Source organism: Aquarana catesbeiana, unplaced genomic scaffold, assembly GCF_042186555.1.
Source record: "Aquarana catesbeiana isolate 2022-GZ unplaced genomic scaffold, ASM4218655v1 unanchor228, whole genome shotgun sequence".
Lineage (NCBI taxonomy): Eukaryota > Metazoa > Chordata > Amphibia > Anura > Ranidae > Aquarana > Aquarana catesbeiana.
In genome coordinates, this window is record NW_027362655.1 from 1544767 (window position 1) to 1563884 (window position 19118).

At 45.6% G+C, this 19118-nt stretch overlaps 1 protein-coding gene across 1 annotated transcript; it reads left to right on the forward strand.

The window, feature by feature from the left end:
* Positions 1–696: 696 nt before the first annotated feature.
* LOC141121661 (uncharacterized) lies at positions 697–13390 on the forward strand. Its single transcript, XM_073611342.1, has 8 exons — positions 697–772; positions 3162–3290; positions 3418–3552; positions 3639–3762; positions 3877–3974; positions 4064–4291; positions 8963–9101; positions 10759–13390. The coding sequence occupies exons 2-8, from the start codon at positions 3195–3197 to the stop codon at positions 11835–11837; spliced, it is 1899 nt and encodes a 632-aa protein (XP_073467443.1). The 5' UTR covers positions 697–772; positions 3162–3194; the 3' UTR covers positions 11838–13390.
* The last annotated feature ends 5728 nt before the right edge of the window (positions 13391–19118 follow it).

Here is a 19118-nt window from a genome sequence, read left to right on the forward strand (position 1 = left end):
CTGTGCCTCCTCCTCATCATCATCATCACTGTGCCCCCCTCCTCAGCACTATGCCCCTCCCCATCATTACTGTGCCCCTCCTCATCATCACTGTGCCCCCTCCTCGTCATCACTGTGTCCCCTTCTCACTGTGCCCCCGCCTCATTATCACTGTGCCCCCTCATCATCATCACTGTGTCCCCTCCTCATCTTCTGTGCCCCCTCCTCATCATTACTGTGTTCCCTTCCTCATCATCACTGTGCCCTCTCCTTATCATCACTGTGTCCCCCCCCGATCATCACTGTGTCCCCTCCTCATCATCACTGTGCCCTTTCCTAATTATCACTGTGTCCCCTCCTCACTGTGCAACCTCCTCATCATCACGGTGCCCCCTCCTCATCCTCACTGTGCCCTCTCCTCATTCTCTTTGTAAAATACAGAAATTGTTCATTGCTCAATAAACCCCTAGAAACATTTGGAGGATCCCTAGCTGAGAAAGACTGGACTAGGCAGTAATATATTTCTATCCCCCTTGGTGGGAGTGGAGATGACCCCCATCTATAAGGATATACAGTACATACACACACAGCACAAGGCCGTGTTCACACTACGAGACGTTTCTTCAGGCTGCAGTTCCTCTGAGCTCCACAAGGTGGTGATATCACTTCTAACCAGGCAGGAAGTCTCTATGGAAGACAGGAAGTGATGTCAGGCACAGACAGGAAGTTCCGGGTGAGAGGTGAGTCGGGAGGAAGTAACGAGAAGACGTTGCTGGAAGTGGCAGCAGAGGAGGTAATAAGATCTTATTTTCTATTTACACCCAGTAACCCCCCGTCATGTCCGTCCTCTTCCTCCATAGTCACTGTGATGTCTTTTATCTCCAGCAGATGATGATACACACATATATAGTGTGGAAATGTAGAATAACCCCGTATATTACAATGAGGGAATTTATGGTCTGTACCACGAGGGGAGTTATTGATGTCAGTAAATGTCGGTTCCAGACATTGTATGTGGGGGGAATGAAATGATAATTAAAGGTTGGGATTAGGGAAGATTTCTGTACCTGTAACTAATCTGCACCCTGACGGTGGATTAGTTCTTCTCTTTATGTTGATATTCCCCATTTACTACTATAGAGGCATTTCTTGCTTCATAGGCACCACAAACTATGCAGGACTACAGAGCCCAGCACACCTAGTCATCTACAGCCGGGGTTATTTCTGAGTAAGTGTCCCCAGGTTACCCCAGGAGTTGTCTGAGACTTTGTTATCAGAATTTTTTTTGGAACTATCGTGTTGTGGGTTCAGATATTTTTGTCCATAGTGCAAGCACTGCCCCAACATTTATTATTTGTAGATGAACCCCTTCAGGGTCAGAACATTTCCCCATTTATGGGGCCGGAACATTCTCTTCCATTTGGAGATAAATTCTAATAATATGTTCCTCTAAACAAATAGCACTGACAATAAATAGACAAGACAATGACCATCCTGACCATACATGGCCTACAAAGGGCAATTATTACACTACACAGGCAGCAAATGGGCAATCATTACAATATGCAGCCAACACAATGATGGAGTGCAGGGGTCAGGAGTATGGAGCATAGAGCCCCTTACATTGCTGGTCAGGAGGAAGAAAACATTCCCCAGCCTGCCATGAAGAATATGTTCCATCATTGGTGTCAGAGGGAGGAAAATACTGAGGGTTCTGAGAAGGGCTGTTACTGATTAAAACTTTCGTGTTCGATTATTCGTTTTTTAAAAATAGATTATTCGACTAATTTCGATTAATTATAACGCACATACAGATCCAACTACTTTTAGCTGACGTCATGCCTAGCTCCTCCCCCGTACGTGTTACGTTCCATCAGAACTTCCTCAGAACTTCCTCAGTCTATTTAAATAGCACCGTTGTGCATAAGAGAGACCGATGGAGAGCCAGAGACAACCATCACCTGCTGAGACAGCAAAGTGTCAGCTCTTTGGAAAAAAGTGCCCTCATCATAAATGTTTCTTGATTGCTGGATAACCAATCAATGTCAGTTCATCGTCAAACTGATTCACAGCCAGGAGAGCCCTCAGATATGTTGATTTTCATAGCCAAGTGCAGGATTTACATAGATGTTTATCTGAATACTTTGACCAGTGAGATCAATCAAATCTTTAGAAACTGTCTTCCTCAATTTATGATTTCACGGACATCAATGTCACCGGACTCCTCCCCCCTTCCCTTCGTTAGTAGATGGAGGCACTTGGGGAAGGGGGGAGGAGTCCGGTGACGTCGATGTCCTTGAAATCATAAATTGAGGAAGACAGATCCTAACGAGAGGAGAGGAGTCCGGTGACGTTGATGTCCGTGACACCACCGCATCTCCGACGGAACTCCCTGAAGACCCGGAAGCCGGCGGAGAGGTGAGTACCGATCAAAAGAATTTTGAGCGATCAAAAAAAATTTACGATTAATCGAGGAATTAATCGTTAATTTCCGCAGCCCTAGTTCTGAGGAAAGTAGAGGAGCTGAGGGGTCTCTGAGGAGGTAATGGGAGTAATGGACTCTGGGAGCCTCTGAGGGTGTACTGTATCTGAAGGACTCTGGGACCCCTGAGGAGGAAGTGTAGCTGAAGGACTTCGGGACCCTCTTAGGAAGTATTAAGGCTGAACAACTCTGAGAGGTTAGTGGGGCTAAAGGGCTGTGGTGGCCCTGAGAGGGTAGTCAGGCTGCAAGCTTCTGAGGTAAGAGGGGGCTTTAGGGCTCATAGGGGTTCTTGGTCTCTGATGGTCCTTCCACCCCACCTGCACTTACTTTTCTGACCTTTTTAAAGAACTCCTGCCAGCAAGTGAAGGAGGCTTCACCTCACCATCTCACTGGTCAAGAATTATGTTGCAGGACACAAAATAGACCAAGATCAAGAGAACAAATCCCTCCCCTGCTGCCCCTAGCCTACCCACACTGGGCTGCTATTGGAGGGAAGAGAACAGACTCCTCCCCCCACAGCTCTCTACTCCACCATCGGCATCCTCCTGCTATACAATCCAATCCCTTCTCTTACTACAGAGAGTGACAGTGACATCACTCAGTTCTTAAATGTACAGCAACCCTCCTATTACCCCCCCCTCACATCCACATCCTATTATTGTGTGACCATCCAAATAATTCTTACTTTCATTTCCCAAAGTTATCCGTCTACAAGGAGACCTGTATAGATCAAATGACGGCACCAATGAGGATGGAGGAGGACCGGAGTCACATGACTGAGAAGATACTAAACCTCACCCTGGAGATCATCTACCTGCTGACCGGAGAGGTGAGGAGGATTCTGTAAGGTCACATGACATCACTCTTATCTTTATTAATAAAACACAGACCTGACCGGAGAGGTGAGGAGGATTCTGGGATTCTAACATTATATTTCTATTGGTTCCTCAATACAGAGATTTCCTCTTGTGAAGTCAGGTGATCATATGACCATCACAGTGCCTCCATGTGACTCCCTAAAACCTGAGAGACACAACATGCAGAAGATTCTAGAAGTCACCAAGAAGATGATGGAGCTGCTGACAGGAGAGGTGAGCGGTGCTGGGAATTCTGGGACATTATCCAGTAACAGACAAGGGATGTGTCTGGATGGTGACTGTATCATTGTGTGTGTCAGGTTCCTATAAGGTGTCAGGATGTCACTGTCTATTTCTCCATGGAGGAGTGGGAGTATTTAGAAGGACACAAGGATCTCTACAAGGACATCATGATGGACAATCAGCCGCCCCTCACATCACCGGGTAAGAGGAGACTTTATTGTAAAGGAGAGAGCAGTACGGAGGGTCCACCTAGATCCCCCATCATCTGATAAACACATAGAAACAATGTATTCAGTCAGTGTGTGTTTCCTACAGATGGATCCAGTAATGGGAACCCACCAGAGAGATGTCCCCGTCCTCTGTATTCCCGGGATTCCACACATGAAGATCACACCATCCCTCACCATCATCAGGTAGATGAGGAACAATCACTGATAGTATCATTAGGATCTGTACATTATCTGTATTGTTACAATTGATGTCATTTTTATTCTATATTCAGAGTGGAAACCTGAGAGATTCTAAAGTTGAAGTTAAAGAAGAGATAAAAGAGGAGGATGATGAGGATGGGGTGATGGAGAAGTCAGAGTTTCTAAAAGAACACAAAGATCTGTACCAGGACACCATGGTGGAGTCATCCAGCTACAAAAACCCACCAGAGAGATGTCCCCGTCCTCTGTATTCCCGGGACTCCACACAGGAAGATCACACCATCCCTCACTGTTACAAGGTTGGTGGAAAGGAGCATCTAAAACACAGACTCATGGAGGTGTTACGGTGATTTTTTTTAACCGCTTCCCCTCCGCCCACAGCCTATAAACAGCTGGACAGGAGGTTAGAGCGCATACAGGAGCCCGGTGATCCATGTGTCACCCAGACACAGAAGATCCCATTACTGCTGTGTCCAGGAAAACATATTGGTTTGGTACCATGTGACTGCTGTGTCCAATCACAACAATCACATAGTAAACTCACTGTTCTCACTGTGAGAGCAAAGAGAACTGTTGCTGCAGCCTGTGAGTAAAACTGCTTGTCACACTGCATACTGTATACACTCACAGACTGCATCACCAGCCTGCCCCAGTGTCCCTGATCACTACCCCCAGTGTAGTAATAATAAACAGTGCAGCCAGCCCGTCACACCTGTCCCAGTGCTCACAGCTACACACCTAATACCATACCAGGCGTAACCACCATACCCCATGCCAACATCCTGATCCCTGCCATACACCATACCAGAGTCCTGATCACCGACATACCCCATACCAGCACTCTGATAACCACCATTCCCCATACCAGCATCCTGATCACTACCATTCCCCATACCAGCATCCTGATCACTACCATTCCCCATACCAGCATCCTGATCACTACCATTCCCCATACCAGCATCCTGATCACCACCATTCCCCATACCAGCATCCTGATCACCACCATTCCCCATACCAGCATCCTGATCACCACCATTCCCCATACCAGCATCCTGATCACTACCATTCCCCATACCAGCATCCTGATCACTACCATTCCCCATACCAGCATCCTGATCACTACCATTCCCCATACCAGCATCCTGATCACTACCATTCCCCATACCAGCATCCTGATAACCACCATTCCCCATACCAGCATCCTGATCACTACCATTCCCCATACCAGCATCCTGATCACTACCATACCCCATACCAGCACCCTGATCACCGTCATACCCCATACCAGTGTCCTGATAACCACCATTCCCCACAACAGCATCCTAATCAATACCATACCCCATACCAGCATTCTGATCACCACCATACCTCATAGCAGTGTCCTGATCATTGCCATGCCAGTGTACTGCTCACCGCCATGCCAGTACCAGTGTAATTAGAGCCAATGTCCCCATTGTCCTGATTCTCCAGTTCCTCCAAAAATGTTACAGATAGTCAGGAAATGAAATACCTAATTTCTGCCCCCTTATCCACTTCCCATTACATAGAACGCACCCGAATGTCCTTGGACGGGAAGGGTGATATCTTGGTCCTCTCTGCAACTGCAGCAATGACCAAGATATCATTCTTTACAGCCAACGATTCTGTGTTCTGTGGCTAAAGAGCTGATGGATTACTTTTACAGGCAGCGGAAGGGGTCCACCCCCCTCCCGCCATCACCTTTACTGAGCTCTCCAATGAAATCGAGGAGCCTGGTCAGGATACGACTGGCAGCGTCCCATTCCTGAGACACAGTGGGAGGACTAGATGTTGTTCCTCTCACTGTGTGACATCAGAAACCGGAAGCGCTGAGAATCTTGTCACTTTCGGTTTCAGGTCTTTGTTTACAATCTATTTTTACCTTTGAAAGCATTGGATCGAATCAATCCAAGTTTGTTCCAATGCTTTCAAGCGCAGAGGAGACATCTAGGGTCTAACAGACCGGTAAAGAGGACCTGTCACTGCTTATTGTTATCACAAGCTATGTTTACATTTTTCGTGATAGCAATAAACGTGATAAAAAAAAAATTAGAGAGCCAGTGTAACAATAAAAAAAAATCTAATAAAAAAAATAATAAAATAAAGAAAAAGGTTTTAAAGTGCCCCTGCCCCACCGTGCTCACGCACAATGTCAATCAAAAGCATGTGTTGGTCCCTCATGCATACGTAATCAGCAATTGCACCACGCGTGAGGTATCGTCACGAATGTCAGAGTGAGAAATAATTCTAGCACCAGACCTCCTGTGTAACTAAACTGGTAACCTGTAAAGGCTTTTAAAGTGTCACCAATGTAGATTTTTAAGCAGCATAGTTTGGCGTTGTTTCAAGAGTGTGCGCAATTTTAAAGTGAGACCTGTTAGGTATCTGTTTACTTCATCTTTTATATTTTACCAAAACATGGATATTAGATTGTGTTTTTTTTGTGCATTAAAATTCATTAAAGTGTATTTTTTCTAAAAAAAAAAAAAAAATGTGTTTGAAAAACTGCTGCGAAAATACCGTCTGACATGAAAAATTTAAAAACCAACCATTTTATTCTCTAGGGCCTCTACTTAAAAAATATATAATGTTTGGGGGTCTTAAGTCATTTTCTAGCAAGAAAAGAAGTGTCAGAATTGGCCCCGACAGAAAGTGGTTAAGGTGCTTCTTGGATGTCGGGTCCCTCTCTGTGGTTAAGCTGTATAAAAGTCTCACACATGTGGTATCACCATACTCAGGAGGAGTAGCAGAATGTGTTTTAGTGTGTATTTCTAAGAATGCCCATGCTGTGCGTGAGAAATCTTTTTAAATTAACAACTTTGTGTAAAAAATATATATATATATATTTATATTTTCGTTCTGCATTTTCTAAAACCTTGTGGCAAACAAATGAAGTCTTCAAAAGATTCACCATGCCTCTGGAAAGCCTGCAGGTGTTCCTTAGATTTTGGGCCTCTCTATGTGATCGGGCTGTGAAAAAGTCTCACACATGTATCCCCATACTCAGGAGGAGTAGCAGAATGTGTTTTGGGGTGTAATTCTAAGTATGTCCATTCTGTTTGTTAGAAATATTTTTTTAATTGACAAATTTGTGTAAAAAAAAATGTATTTTCTTTCCTACATTTTCCAAAAACATGTGGTAAGAAATTACATTTTCAAAAGACTTAGTATGCCTTTCAGAAAATACATTGGACTGTTTGCTTTTCAAAATTGAGTCACTTTGTGGGTGTTTCCATTGTCTTGGTGCTCCAGGACTGTGATAGGTAGTCAGGAAATTAGATGCATAATTTATGCATAATTATTTCCCCTGGAACGCCTAAAGGTGCTCCATGGATTTTGGATTTTATGCATCTAGGCTGTGTAAAATTCTCACACATGTTGTATCCCCACATTTGAAAGGCATAGTAATGTGTTTTGAGGTTTAATTGCAAGTATGCCAATGCTGTGTGTGAGCAATAACTTGTTAAAATGACAACTTTGTGAAAGAAAAACAAATGATATTTAATTTCTTCATTTTCCAAAAAATTGTGATGAAAATTACAACTTTAAAAAAACTTGCCATGCCACTTACTAAATACCTTTAGTCTGTCTATGTTCCAAAGGGGTCATTTGGGGGGTATTTGTATTGGACTGGTATTTTAGGGCTTCAAGAAATGAGTCTGTCAGTACATCAGGATTGATCAATTTTCAAATATATATATATATACACCATAGTTTGTGGACTCTCTAACTTTCCTATAGACTAAATAATATGCACTAATTTGGGTTATTTTTACCAAAAAATGTAGCAGAATAAATGTTGGCCTACATCCAAACATATTTGATTATTTACAAAATTTTATAACAAAAAAACAAAAACTAAAAAAAATAGTTTTTTTCACATTTTTCGGTATATATATATATATACCGTATTTATCGGCGTATAACACGCGCCGGCGTATAACACGCACCCCAAGTTTAGGAGAGAATTTTAAGGAAAAAAATTTTTTAGGAGGGAAGTTTAAGGAAAAAAAAACTTACATTAAAATGCCCATCAATGCAGCCTTATCTGTCCATCTGCAGCCTTTTCAGTGTCAGTGCAGCTTTGTCAGTGCAGCCTTGTCAGTGCAGCTTTGCCCCAGTGCAGCCTTGTCAGTGCAGCTTTGCCCCAGTGCAGCCTTGCCTCAGTGCAGCCTTGCCCCAGTGCAGCTTCGTTAGTGCAGGTCTGCCCCAGTCCAGCCATGTCAGTGCAGCTTTGTGCACTCGGTGTAGATTCAAAAAATGGCGCCGAGACTGCAGGGAGCCGAGATACACATACTCGAGTGTTCTCGGCTTTTTTCGGCGCCGCTCACAGTCACGCCCAGTCCCGCCCTATGATGGACATAACACAGGTCCAGGGGCGGGACTGGGCGTGACGGCGGTGCCGGAAAAAGCCGAGAACACTCGAGTATGTGTATCTCGGCTCCCTGCAGTCTCGGCGCCATTTTTGAATCTACCCGCAGGTGTGTATGTCGGCGGCGACCGCGGCAATTGCCGCGATCGCTCCGATGACACAGAAATTTTCAGGGGAAAAAAGTGCGTGTTATAGGCCGATAAATACGGTATATATATATATAAAAAGGGAAAAAAGTGCGTGTTATAGGCCGATAAATACGGTATATATATATATATATATATATATATATATATATATATATATATATATATATATATATATATATATATATATATATACACATACACAGTGGTGATTAAGTATGACAAAAAGGAAGCTCTATCTGTTTAACAAAAATTCTAAAAATGTCATTGAATGACAATCACTTTGGCATGCTACACTGTACAGAAAATGTGAGAGCGCTGAAAACTGGCCTGGACTGGAAGATACTGTCTGGTAATCAGGTGGTTAAATGTGATATCACAGTATTGAAACTTATGTTTTGCAGATGATCTCTTCTATTATTTTCTTGGTTTAGGGTGAAAACCTGATGGATATAAAAGTTGAGGGTAAAGAAGAAGAGGAGAGGTATGCGAAGGATGATCAGCAGTCTATGGAGGAGGATGGAATAACGGGGACATTTATAGAGGAGGACACTCCTACAGAGATCAGCACAGGTGGGTCATTAACAGTAAATACATTCCTCCACCCATACTGCTCACTGATTGGTCCAGAGTAGGGCAAGGACTGGGTGATATCAGCCTGTAATCCCCTGGTCACTTTCCTGAGCTGTGTTCCCCGTCCTGTATTCCTGTATTTCTCTCTGATAATCTCTGTGCTGCACACACAATTTATGTATGTAGACTGGATTTATGGAGATTCTGGGGTTCAGCTGGAAACAAAATGTTAATTTTTACCATAGGCATTACTCACCCTGGGAACCTGGGGTATGTGCTTTTGGTCTTCCACCCCATGCCCGGGTCTAGCAAGATCCCTGACAGAACAATTCTCCCAGGGTTACTTACTGTATTGTCTGCTGACTGTGCCGGGTGGAGGGATATGTCTGTATAGTCTCAGACCCAAGTCACTAAGGCCCCTTTCACACTGGGGCGGTGGGGGCGTCGGCGGTACAACAGCGCTATTTTTAGCGCTGCTGTACCGTCGTTCTTGCAGCTGTATTCGGCCGCTAGCGGTGCGGTTTTAACCCCCGCTAGTGGCCGAAAAAGGGTTAAAATCATTCGTACAGCGCGGCTATAGCCGCGGTATAGCCGCGCTGTCCCATTGATTTCAATGGGCAGGAGCGGTGAAGGAGCGGTGAATACAACGCTCCTTCACCGCTCCAAAGAAGCGGTTTGCAGGACTTTTTTCACCGTCCTGTCAGCGCACCGCTTCAGTGTGAAAGCCCGAGGGCTTTCACACTGAACAAACAGCGGAGGCTGTCTAGGGGCGGTTTGCAGGCGGTATTTTTAGCGCAATACTGCCTGCAAACCGCCCCAGTGTGAAAGGGGTCTAAGTGTAGTCTCAGGAGATGGGAGGCAGCGGTGTGGGACCTCTGCAACTTGTCTCCAGTGAACATTTAGGCTTCCACTGATTACTGAATACCAATAGTATGAGTCCTGATCCTTACACTCTATAATTTATATTGTACATTACATACTCCTGATCCCTACACTATATACTCTATGTTGTACATTATTATACTGTATCGTCCTAACTTTTGTATCCTATATAATAAGTTGTATATTACATAGGCTTTACTTCTTTTGCACCCATTTTCTACCAGCTGGACATTTTATATTCAATGATTTTATTGGAGCACAGACTTTTACATGTTGATAATAATGTGATAATATCCTCAAACTTTGGAACAGAAAGTGATAATGAGGGAGGAGTCAATAACCCAATGATGGTGGTCTTCAGGATCAGTCCAGTCTTCATCTTGGTTGTTCTCCCCCCATCCTCACTTTCTGACCTCTGATGGAGCTCAGCCCCGCTGTTATTTATGACTAAATCATGGACTAAATAAAGAAGTGCAGGACTTCTTGTGTTGGGAAGATGGCAATGAGTGATAGAGGGGGTGGGGACACTTGTCCTATAATCCCCTCATCACTGTCACTCCTATAAAAGACAGTTCTCGTTGTTTCCTCACTCTCTGACTAAGGTCCATGAATAAAGAAATGAACTGGTAGGAGATCAGAGGACCCATTTACTAGTTACCTTGAGGGTGGAATTGTAAGATCCTCAGAGACAAAGCTGCCTGATGTGGGCGGAGTCCTGGTTTAGGGGAGCCAATCTGCTCATGTCTAGTAATAATCTTTTTTATTTCTATTTTAGTACATGGACGGGAGATGAGGAAAACCTCAGAGGATTGTCTCACTTTGTCTCCAGACTGTAAAGTAGAAGATGAGGACATCACACAGTATAGTCCAGGAGAAAACCCGGCTACCTCAAATGTCCATCCGGCACCACACAGTGTAGATGGACCATCATATTCCTCTTATCCTGAGGAACCTCAGACTGTGAGGGACGGTGCCATCCTTCCAACAGATAAGAAGTTTTCCTGTACTGAGTGTGGGAAGTGTTTCCATTCTAAATCCCATCTGAATAGGCATAAAAGATCTCACACAGGAGAGAAGCCATATTCCTGTCCTGAGTGTGGAAAATGTTTTTCACAGAAGTCTGGTCTTAGCACACATCAGAGATCTCACACTGGAGAGAAGCCATATTCCTGTCCAGAGTGTGGGAAATGTTTTTCACAGATATCCCATCTTTCTGTACACAAGAGATCACACACGGGGCAGAAGCCACTTTCTTGTTCTGAGTGTGGGAAATGTTTTTCACAGAAGTCCAGCCTTAATACACATCAGAGATCTCACACAGGGGAGAAGCCATATTCCTGTTCTGAGTGCGGAAAATGTTTTTCACAGATCTCCCATCTTCACACACACCAGAGATTGCACTCGGGAGAGAAGCCACTTTCCTGTTCTGAGTGCTGTAAATGCTTTTCACAAAAGTCTGATCTTTACAGACATCAGCGACTGCACACGGGGGAAAAGCCACTTTCCTGTTCTGAGTGCGGTAAATGTTTTGTACAAAAATCAAACCTTGTTACACATCAAAGGTCTCACACAGGGGAGAAGCCGTATTCATGTCTTGAGTGTGCAAAATCTTTTTCACGAAAGTCTTATCTTTACACACATCAGAGATCTCACACAGGGGAAAAGCCGTATTCCTGCCCTGAGTGCGGGAAATGTTTTGCAGAGAAGCCCAGTCTTTCCAAACATCAGAGATCTCACACGGGGGAGAAGCCATATTCCTGTCCTGTGTGTGGGAAATGTTTTTCAGATAAATCAAATTTTTACAAACATCGACGATCTCACATTAGGGAGAAGCCACTTTTCTGTCCTGAGTGAACAAATTGTCACTCACTTGTCAGAACTTTTATGAAGAAAATAGGTATATTTCATGATTTCAATCTTGGCTATGAGACAGATTCATTAATGAGCAGAGATGAAGTTTCTGTTTTTCTCAACTGGAACTGCTGGGGGTCTGTAAACAAGCCTGCTTACAGAACTCATGGGAAGAGAAATGGGTTTATGATATGCTCACGCACCTGGACCAAAAACAAACTAACCGATATTTACAAGGATGTGGGGCGTGAAGACACCTCTATGTGTGTACAAGTAGACTTGTGGACACAACAGATGAACAAGCCTGGTTATCCAATGACCAACCATTGTCTCTGCTCTGAGAAAGACAAACACATGACGAGACCCATTTCATAGAATTGGGCTGGATATATTTCACTAAGTTAAATAGTTATAAAGTTTATGCACTGACATATATATTGCGAGTTATAAAGGTCAAGACTGTCATGACACTGCACTCGTCATATATGTAGGAAGGCCAGTATGGTGGCCTGAATTTATGGGAGGAGCCCGGGGGGGTACTTAAGCAGCCCGCTCACCTGTGGTGCTTGTCGGTTTCCTGTGCGCGATATACGTCACTAGGCCGACTATTCGATATACCAGCGTCCGCAAGTTCTTGCCTCGCAAAATTCCGGATTCGATACCGTTCTCAAAACTTTCGAAGTCTGCGTTTTTCGTTCGTAGTTTGTACCACGCGGCTGGCTTGGCTGTCGCAGGTAAGGTCCCGTCGGACTTTTCGTTTCATATCAGGTCACTAAACCGTAATTTCAAAAATTTCGTTTCACTCGCTTTTCATAAACTGCAACGTATATCGAATTTTTCGTTTCATGTCATGTCACTAAACCGTACTTTCAAATTTCGTTACTCGCACTTCACTATTGTAATGTGTATCGCTCGTACTTTCGATATGTTACCATTTCGACAGCACCGCGACGCAGACGTCGCTTCATTTCTAGCATGTCGGTGTTAAAAATATGCATCAGTAAACAGCCATAGCAAGTCGCAATTTGCAAGTTATTGGATCAAGTCAGTTCGATACCAATCATTTCTCATTTCTGAAACATTCTAGAACTCATTTCTGACATTTCAAATCATTTCAAAACATTTCTCATTTCAGTCACCTACCGCGCTCCGATTCGAATCCAGTCGCATCAAAGATGCACCGATTCGTTCCGGTGTGCCCCAGTTATTTGGCCTCATTTCTATACATGCTCCAGAGTTACGTTATGGTCTGTCATTAGTACCTCTGTCATGGTTATCATTTCATTCCCACGTATCACGTTCCGGCATGAATCCAGTCGCATGGTAATGCACCGATTCGTCTCGGCGTGCCCCAGGACTGGCCTCATTTCTATACATGCTCCAGAGTTACGTTTTCAGTCATTCATACCTCTGTCATGGTTATCATTTCATTTTTCACCTATCACGTTCCGACATGAATCCAGTCGCATGGTAATGCACCGATTCGTCCCGGCGTGCCCCAGGATTGGCCTCATTTCTATACATGCTCCAGAGTTACGTTTTCAGTCATTCATATCTCTGTCATGGTTATCATTTCATTTTCACCTATCACGTTCCGACATGAATCCAGTCGCATGGTAATGCACCGATTCGTCTCGGCGTGCCCCAGGATTGGCCTCATTTCTATACATGCTCCAGAGTTACGTTTTCAGTCATTCATACCTCTGTCATGGTTATCATTTCATTTCCACCTATCACGTTCCGACATGAATCCAGTCGCATGGCAATGCACCGATTCGTCTCGACGTGCCCCAGGACTGGCCTCATTTCTATACATGCTCCAGAGTTACGTTTATCAGTAATTCGTACCTTCTGTCATGGTTATCATTTCATTTCCACCTATCACGTTCCGACATGAATCCAGTCGCATGGCAATGCACCGATTCGTCTCGACGTGCCCCAGGACTGGCCTCATTTCTATACATGCTCCAGAGTTACGTTTATCAGTAATTCGTACCTTCTGTCATGGTTATCATTTCATTTCCACGTATCACGTTCACACATGAATCCAGTCGCATGGAAATGCACCGATTCATTGTGGCGTACCCCAGGGCTCGGCCTCATTTCTGATACATGCTTCAAAGTCCGGATCATAGCTAATCGCAGACATCGGGGGATGGATCCATGTCTCTGCCATGCAGCTTACTACCATTTCGCTCCCACAACGCATCACCGTTCCGGAACCAGTCGCATCTGACATGCACCGATTCTTTACGGAATGCCTTGCTGGTACCAAACAGCATTTCATACCTATACCAGAGCTCGGATGGTTGCCAGTCGCAAACACGGCACAACCAATTCAAGCCTCGGTCTAATAATCATTTCTCTCATTTCTTTTCATACGGTGCTCCGATTCGAATCCAGATGCATCAAATAAGCACCAGATCGTCCCGGGTGCACCAATGTTTTCACTTGCCTCATTTCAATACATGCTCCAGAGCCCGGTTCTCGGTCGAATCAATGATGACGACCAGGCCGGACCTCTGTCATGGAGTCCATTCATAATCAAGGCAAACATTTCGAATCATTTCATTGTCATACAAATCGTTGCTTCAAAAAACCAGTTAGCAATCCCTTCACGAATTGTCACCTTTTCGTTTTTCTCAGGTCAGTCAAAGTTCAGTAGGTCCACCCTGCACCAGGTTGGACGATATCCCCCCAGGTAAAAAAAAAAAAAAAAAAAAAGGGGAATGGGAGAATAAGTCGGGTAAGTATGACTCAGCGGATCAAAGAAAAACTTGAAATTCATCTCACCCCTAATAGGTTACAGTCAACCAGGAAACAAAAGCTCAAGATAATCCTCTCCAGAGCAACCATGTCTCAGACCGGCAGCGAAGACCTCGCGGCCCCGCTGTCACCTTCTCCGGTCTCAGAAAGCGGCAGCGTGCAATCCCTTAGGGGATGGACTATCCCCAAACTGACGGCAGAGCTCAGACGCAGAGGTGTCCCCTTCCCCGCCACAGCAAGGAAAGGCGAGCTTTTCAAACTCCTCTTTCCCCCACCAGCAGCAGGACCCAGTACCCAACAGGCATCCCTTCAGTCGATATCATCGGCCATTTCACAATTACACACGATGGTGTCATCTCTATCCACCTCAGTCGCAGACGTCCAAACCAGGGTCGCACTTCTGGAGGCCCGACCGGCCACGGCTGTCCCCGACCCAACGGCAACTCAAAGCTTGACACCTCTTCCTGCAGGTACCTCAGGCTCAAGCCACATTGTCTACCCCTCCCACCTGGTCCCAACCAGTATCAGGAAGGACATCTTGGACGGCAAGGACGTCAACCTGGCCTCTCTCCTCATTTCCGTGCATGATTTGGCAGAAAATAAAGCCTACTCCTGGGGCGACATATCAGTGGTCCTTAAATCTAAAGACCCCAGATTGAACCGCAAGTTAACAGTCTCAGAGTTTACACTGGCCTTTGGCATGCTCAGAGATGTCCTGTGCTCAGCCACCCCTAGCAGGCGGGAAGAGCTGGACTTATATCTCCATACTGTGGTAGACTTAGGCCACAAGTACGGTGGTTTTGCCTTTTACGACTACCACCGTTCCTTTTCAGCCAAGGCCGCGGCCAGACTCATACAGTTCCAGATCACGACAGATTGGAGTCTCATGGACACAGAGCTCTTCTGCCGCCACTTTGCCGGCTTACGCTCACCTCTGTGTGCGATTTGCCAGTCTTCCACCCACACTGCCACCTGGTGCGCCAATACGGCAAACAGACGGCCTTTCGAGTTTCCCTCTACCTCAGGTTCAGTACAGGGTCAGCCGATCCCTGAACCAACGCCTCAGGTGGACAAACTCGGACGCCCAGTCCGAACCGTGGGAGGGGCAGCCATCTGTAATAACTTTAATCAGGGGTCCTGCAACTTCAGCCAGTGCCGTCTACTTCACCTCTGCACCTTATGTCATAGAGCACACCCCAGGATTTTGTGTGAAGTCAAGCAACACAAGAAGGCGTGACTAAGCCGGATCAACCTCTTATGGTTAGGATGGTATCTCACTTCACATCCCACCCCTTCCCTGGCCACCTTCCTTATCCAAGGCTTCACAGCAGGCTTTCACACCGGCCTCATTTCACTACCCCACACTACCCACGAATGTGCCAATCTTCGTTCGGCAGCCATTGACGAACAAGCCATAGATCAGCTCTTACAGGCAGAGGTGGATCGAGGTTACGTGATAGGCCCTTTCAGTTGCCCCCCTTTCAACACATGGAGAGTCAGCCCTATTGGGCTTGTCAAGGGCAAGTTTTCAAATAAATTGCGTTTGGTGTACGACTTGTCTGCGCCTCATTCTTCCCACATACCCAGTCTCAATTCCCTGATCCCCTCCGAGGAGTTTTCCCTAAAATATTCTTCCGTGGACATGGCAATACAGGCGATCATCAAAGCAGGCACAGGCGCCTGGCTCTCCAAAGCCGACATCTCGGATGCCTTCAAGCTCCTGCCCATCCACCCATCCCTTTGGTGCTGGCATGGCATCAAGTGGAAGGAAACATATTATTTTGCTACAAAGCTCACCTTCGGTTCGAAGAGTAGCCCGTGGCTCTTCGACACGTTCGCCCAGTCCCTCGGTTGGATACTATTACACAAGGGTCAATGCCATGAAGTCATCCATTATCTAGATGACTTCCTACTGATAGAACCACCCAGCAAGCCCCCAGGAGATCTCGACAAACTTAGGGTAATTTTTGGAAACCTCAATGTTCCTATTGCTGAGCACAAAGTCGATGGCCCAGCAAATAGCATCACTTTTCTCGGGGTCACCTTGGATACCTGCGCAATGCAAGCCAGACTCCCCCTCGACAAACTAACACGCATTAGGGCAGTCCTTCACGAGTTTACACACACCAAGGACTGTACCAAAAAACAGTTGCAGTCCCTCCTGGGTATGCTCAACTTCGCTATGCGAATTATTCCACAAGGCCGCACATTTGTATCACGCCTACTCAGATTTCTGTCGGAAACTCAAGACCCTGATCAGATTTTGAATTTAGACTCCGCAGCCATAGCGGACCTATCCATGTGGGAGGAATTCTTGTCCGCCTGGAATGGCATATCTCTATTCATACCTATAGTTTCGCTCCATTCACCCCAGGTGGTTACGGACGCCGCAGCCTCCACAGGTTTCGCGGCAATTTTTGGCCATCATTGGTTTTCAGGACCATGGCCTCAACAGATACTAATCATACCCGGCTTTTCCCAAACATCTGCCCTCTTTGAGCTTTACCCCATAGTGGCAGCCGCACAACTCTGGGGCCACCACTGGACAGGACAAACTGTAGTCTTTAGCACCGACAACCAGGCCACGGCAGACATCATCAACAAAGGCAGGTCCAAGTCCCTAGCAGTCATGTCCTTCCTGCGCAGGTTGGTACAACTGTCTTTACAACATCAGTTCAATATACACTGTACATTTATTCCCGGCAGATACAACTCAGCAGCTGACGCACTGTCACGTTTCAATTATTCCTCCTTTTTCGAGCAGGTTCCCGATGCCGATCCGATGTCGGCCCCTATCCCTGTCTGGTCACAACTGACCCTGGACTAGTTCAACATTTACACGGAGCTACACAACTTATAAATCATTCCCTCTCCTACAACACACTTAAAGCCTACCAGACAGCTTGGAAGGCCTTTAACAAATTCCTCACGTCCTGCCGTAAAGGACCAACAGGTATCAAGCAGGTACTGGCCTTCACTGCACACTGCCACACGCAGCTGGCCTTATCCTACAACACCATCCGGCTATACCTAGCCGGCATTCAACATTTTATGGCGCTTGAAGACCCCACGAAACCTTCACTATTCTCATCTCACGCTATACGAGCCGTTCTAAGGGGAATTCAGAAACAACAACCAGTCGTCAGCACTAAGCGCTTGCCCATTACGGGACCCATCTTTAGGGACATGTCAACTATGCTGGCTACCTCGCCGTTCGGTCTGCTCCGCAGCATCGTCTTACAAGCAGCGATATATCTAGCGTACTATGGGTTCTTGCGCCCTGGAGAATTCACCTCTAACAGATCCACAGACCCAGTACTATGCAGACGACACTTACTTAGATACCAAGACCACTTCATCCTGCACCTCGAGGTCTCTAAAACCCAGCAAACGGGCTCAGGAGCGAACATTCACCTCTACAAAACCGACAACAGCTGGTGTCCAGTCGCCGTACTCAACCGGCTCCTGTCACTCCTGCCTGAACAACCAGACAGCAGTCCCCTTCTACCGTTCCCAGTTAAACCCTTAAACGCCTCTCAGTTTGTGGAACACATAAGAATACTTCTCCGCAATCTTCATCTTAACCCTAGTCAATATTCAGGACACTCTTTTCGCATCGGAGCAGCCTCCGCGGCATCCCGCCACGGAGTTCCAGACCACATCATTAAAAGACTGGGCAGGTGGAAGTCAGCCTGCTTCGCCCGGTATATCCCTAACCCACAAACAGAGATGGCACAGGCATTCTCCAAATTGGCTCAATAAGTAATTGAAAATCAATAAAATCATAACCCTACCTGAATGTTTTTGCCCCCTTATTTTGGCATACCGGCCATTAGACCAAGGCACACTTTCAGGTCCATTTCATATGGTAAGTCCACACTTTCAGGTCTATTTCCGATGGTAAGTCCTATCTTTACTGTAAGTGGTATCCATGTACATACCGGACATAGGGCTCCAACCATAAGTAGGAAGGCCAGTATGGTGGCCTGAATTTATGGGAGGAGCCCGGGGGGGTACTTAAGCAGCCCGCTCACCTGTGGTGCTTGTCGGTTTCCTGTGCGCGATACCCACCCTCCCATCCCCATTTCACAGCATTTCTCAAACTATTCATTTCATTCATTTCTCTTACAGAATAATCATTTCTTAAACCAGGGTATGCCCCCTTATTTTGGCATACCGGCCATTAGACCAAGGCACACTTTCAGGTCCATTTCATATGGTAAGTCCACACTTTCAGGTCTATTTCCGATGGTAAGTCCTATCTTTACTGTAAGTGGTATCCATGTACATACCGGACATAGGGCTCCAACCATAAATATATATATATATATATATATATATATATACACACACACACACACTATATTGTCAAAAGTATTGGGACACCTGCCTTTACACGCACATGAACTTTAATGTCATCCAAGCCTTAGTCCGTAGAGTTCAATATTGAGTTGGCCCACTCTTTGCAGCTATAACAGCTTCAACTCTTCTGGGATAGCTGTCCACAAGGTTTAGGAG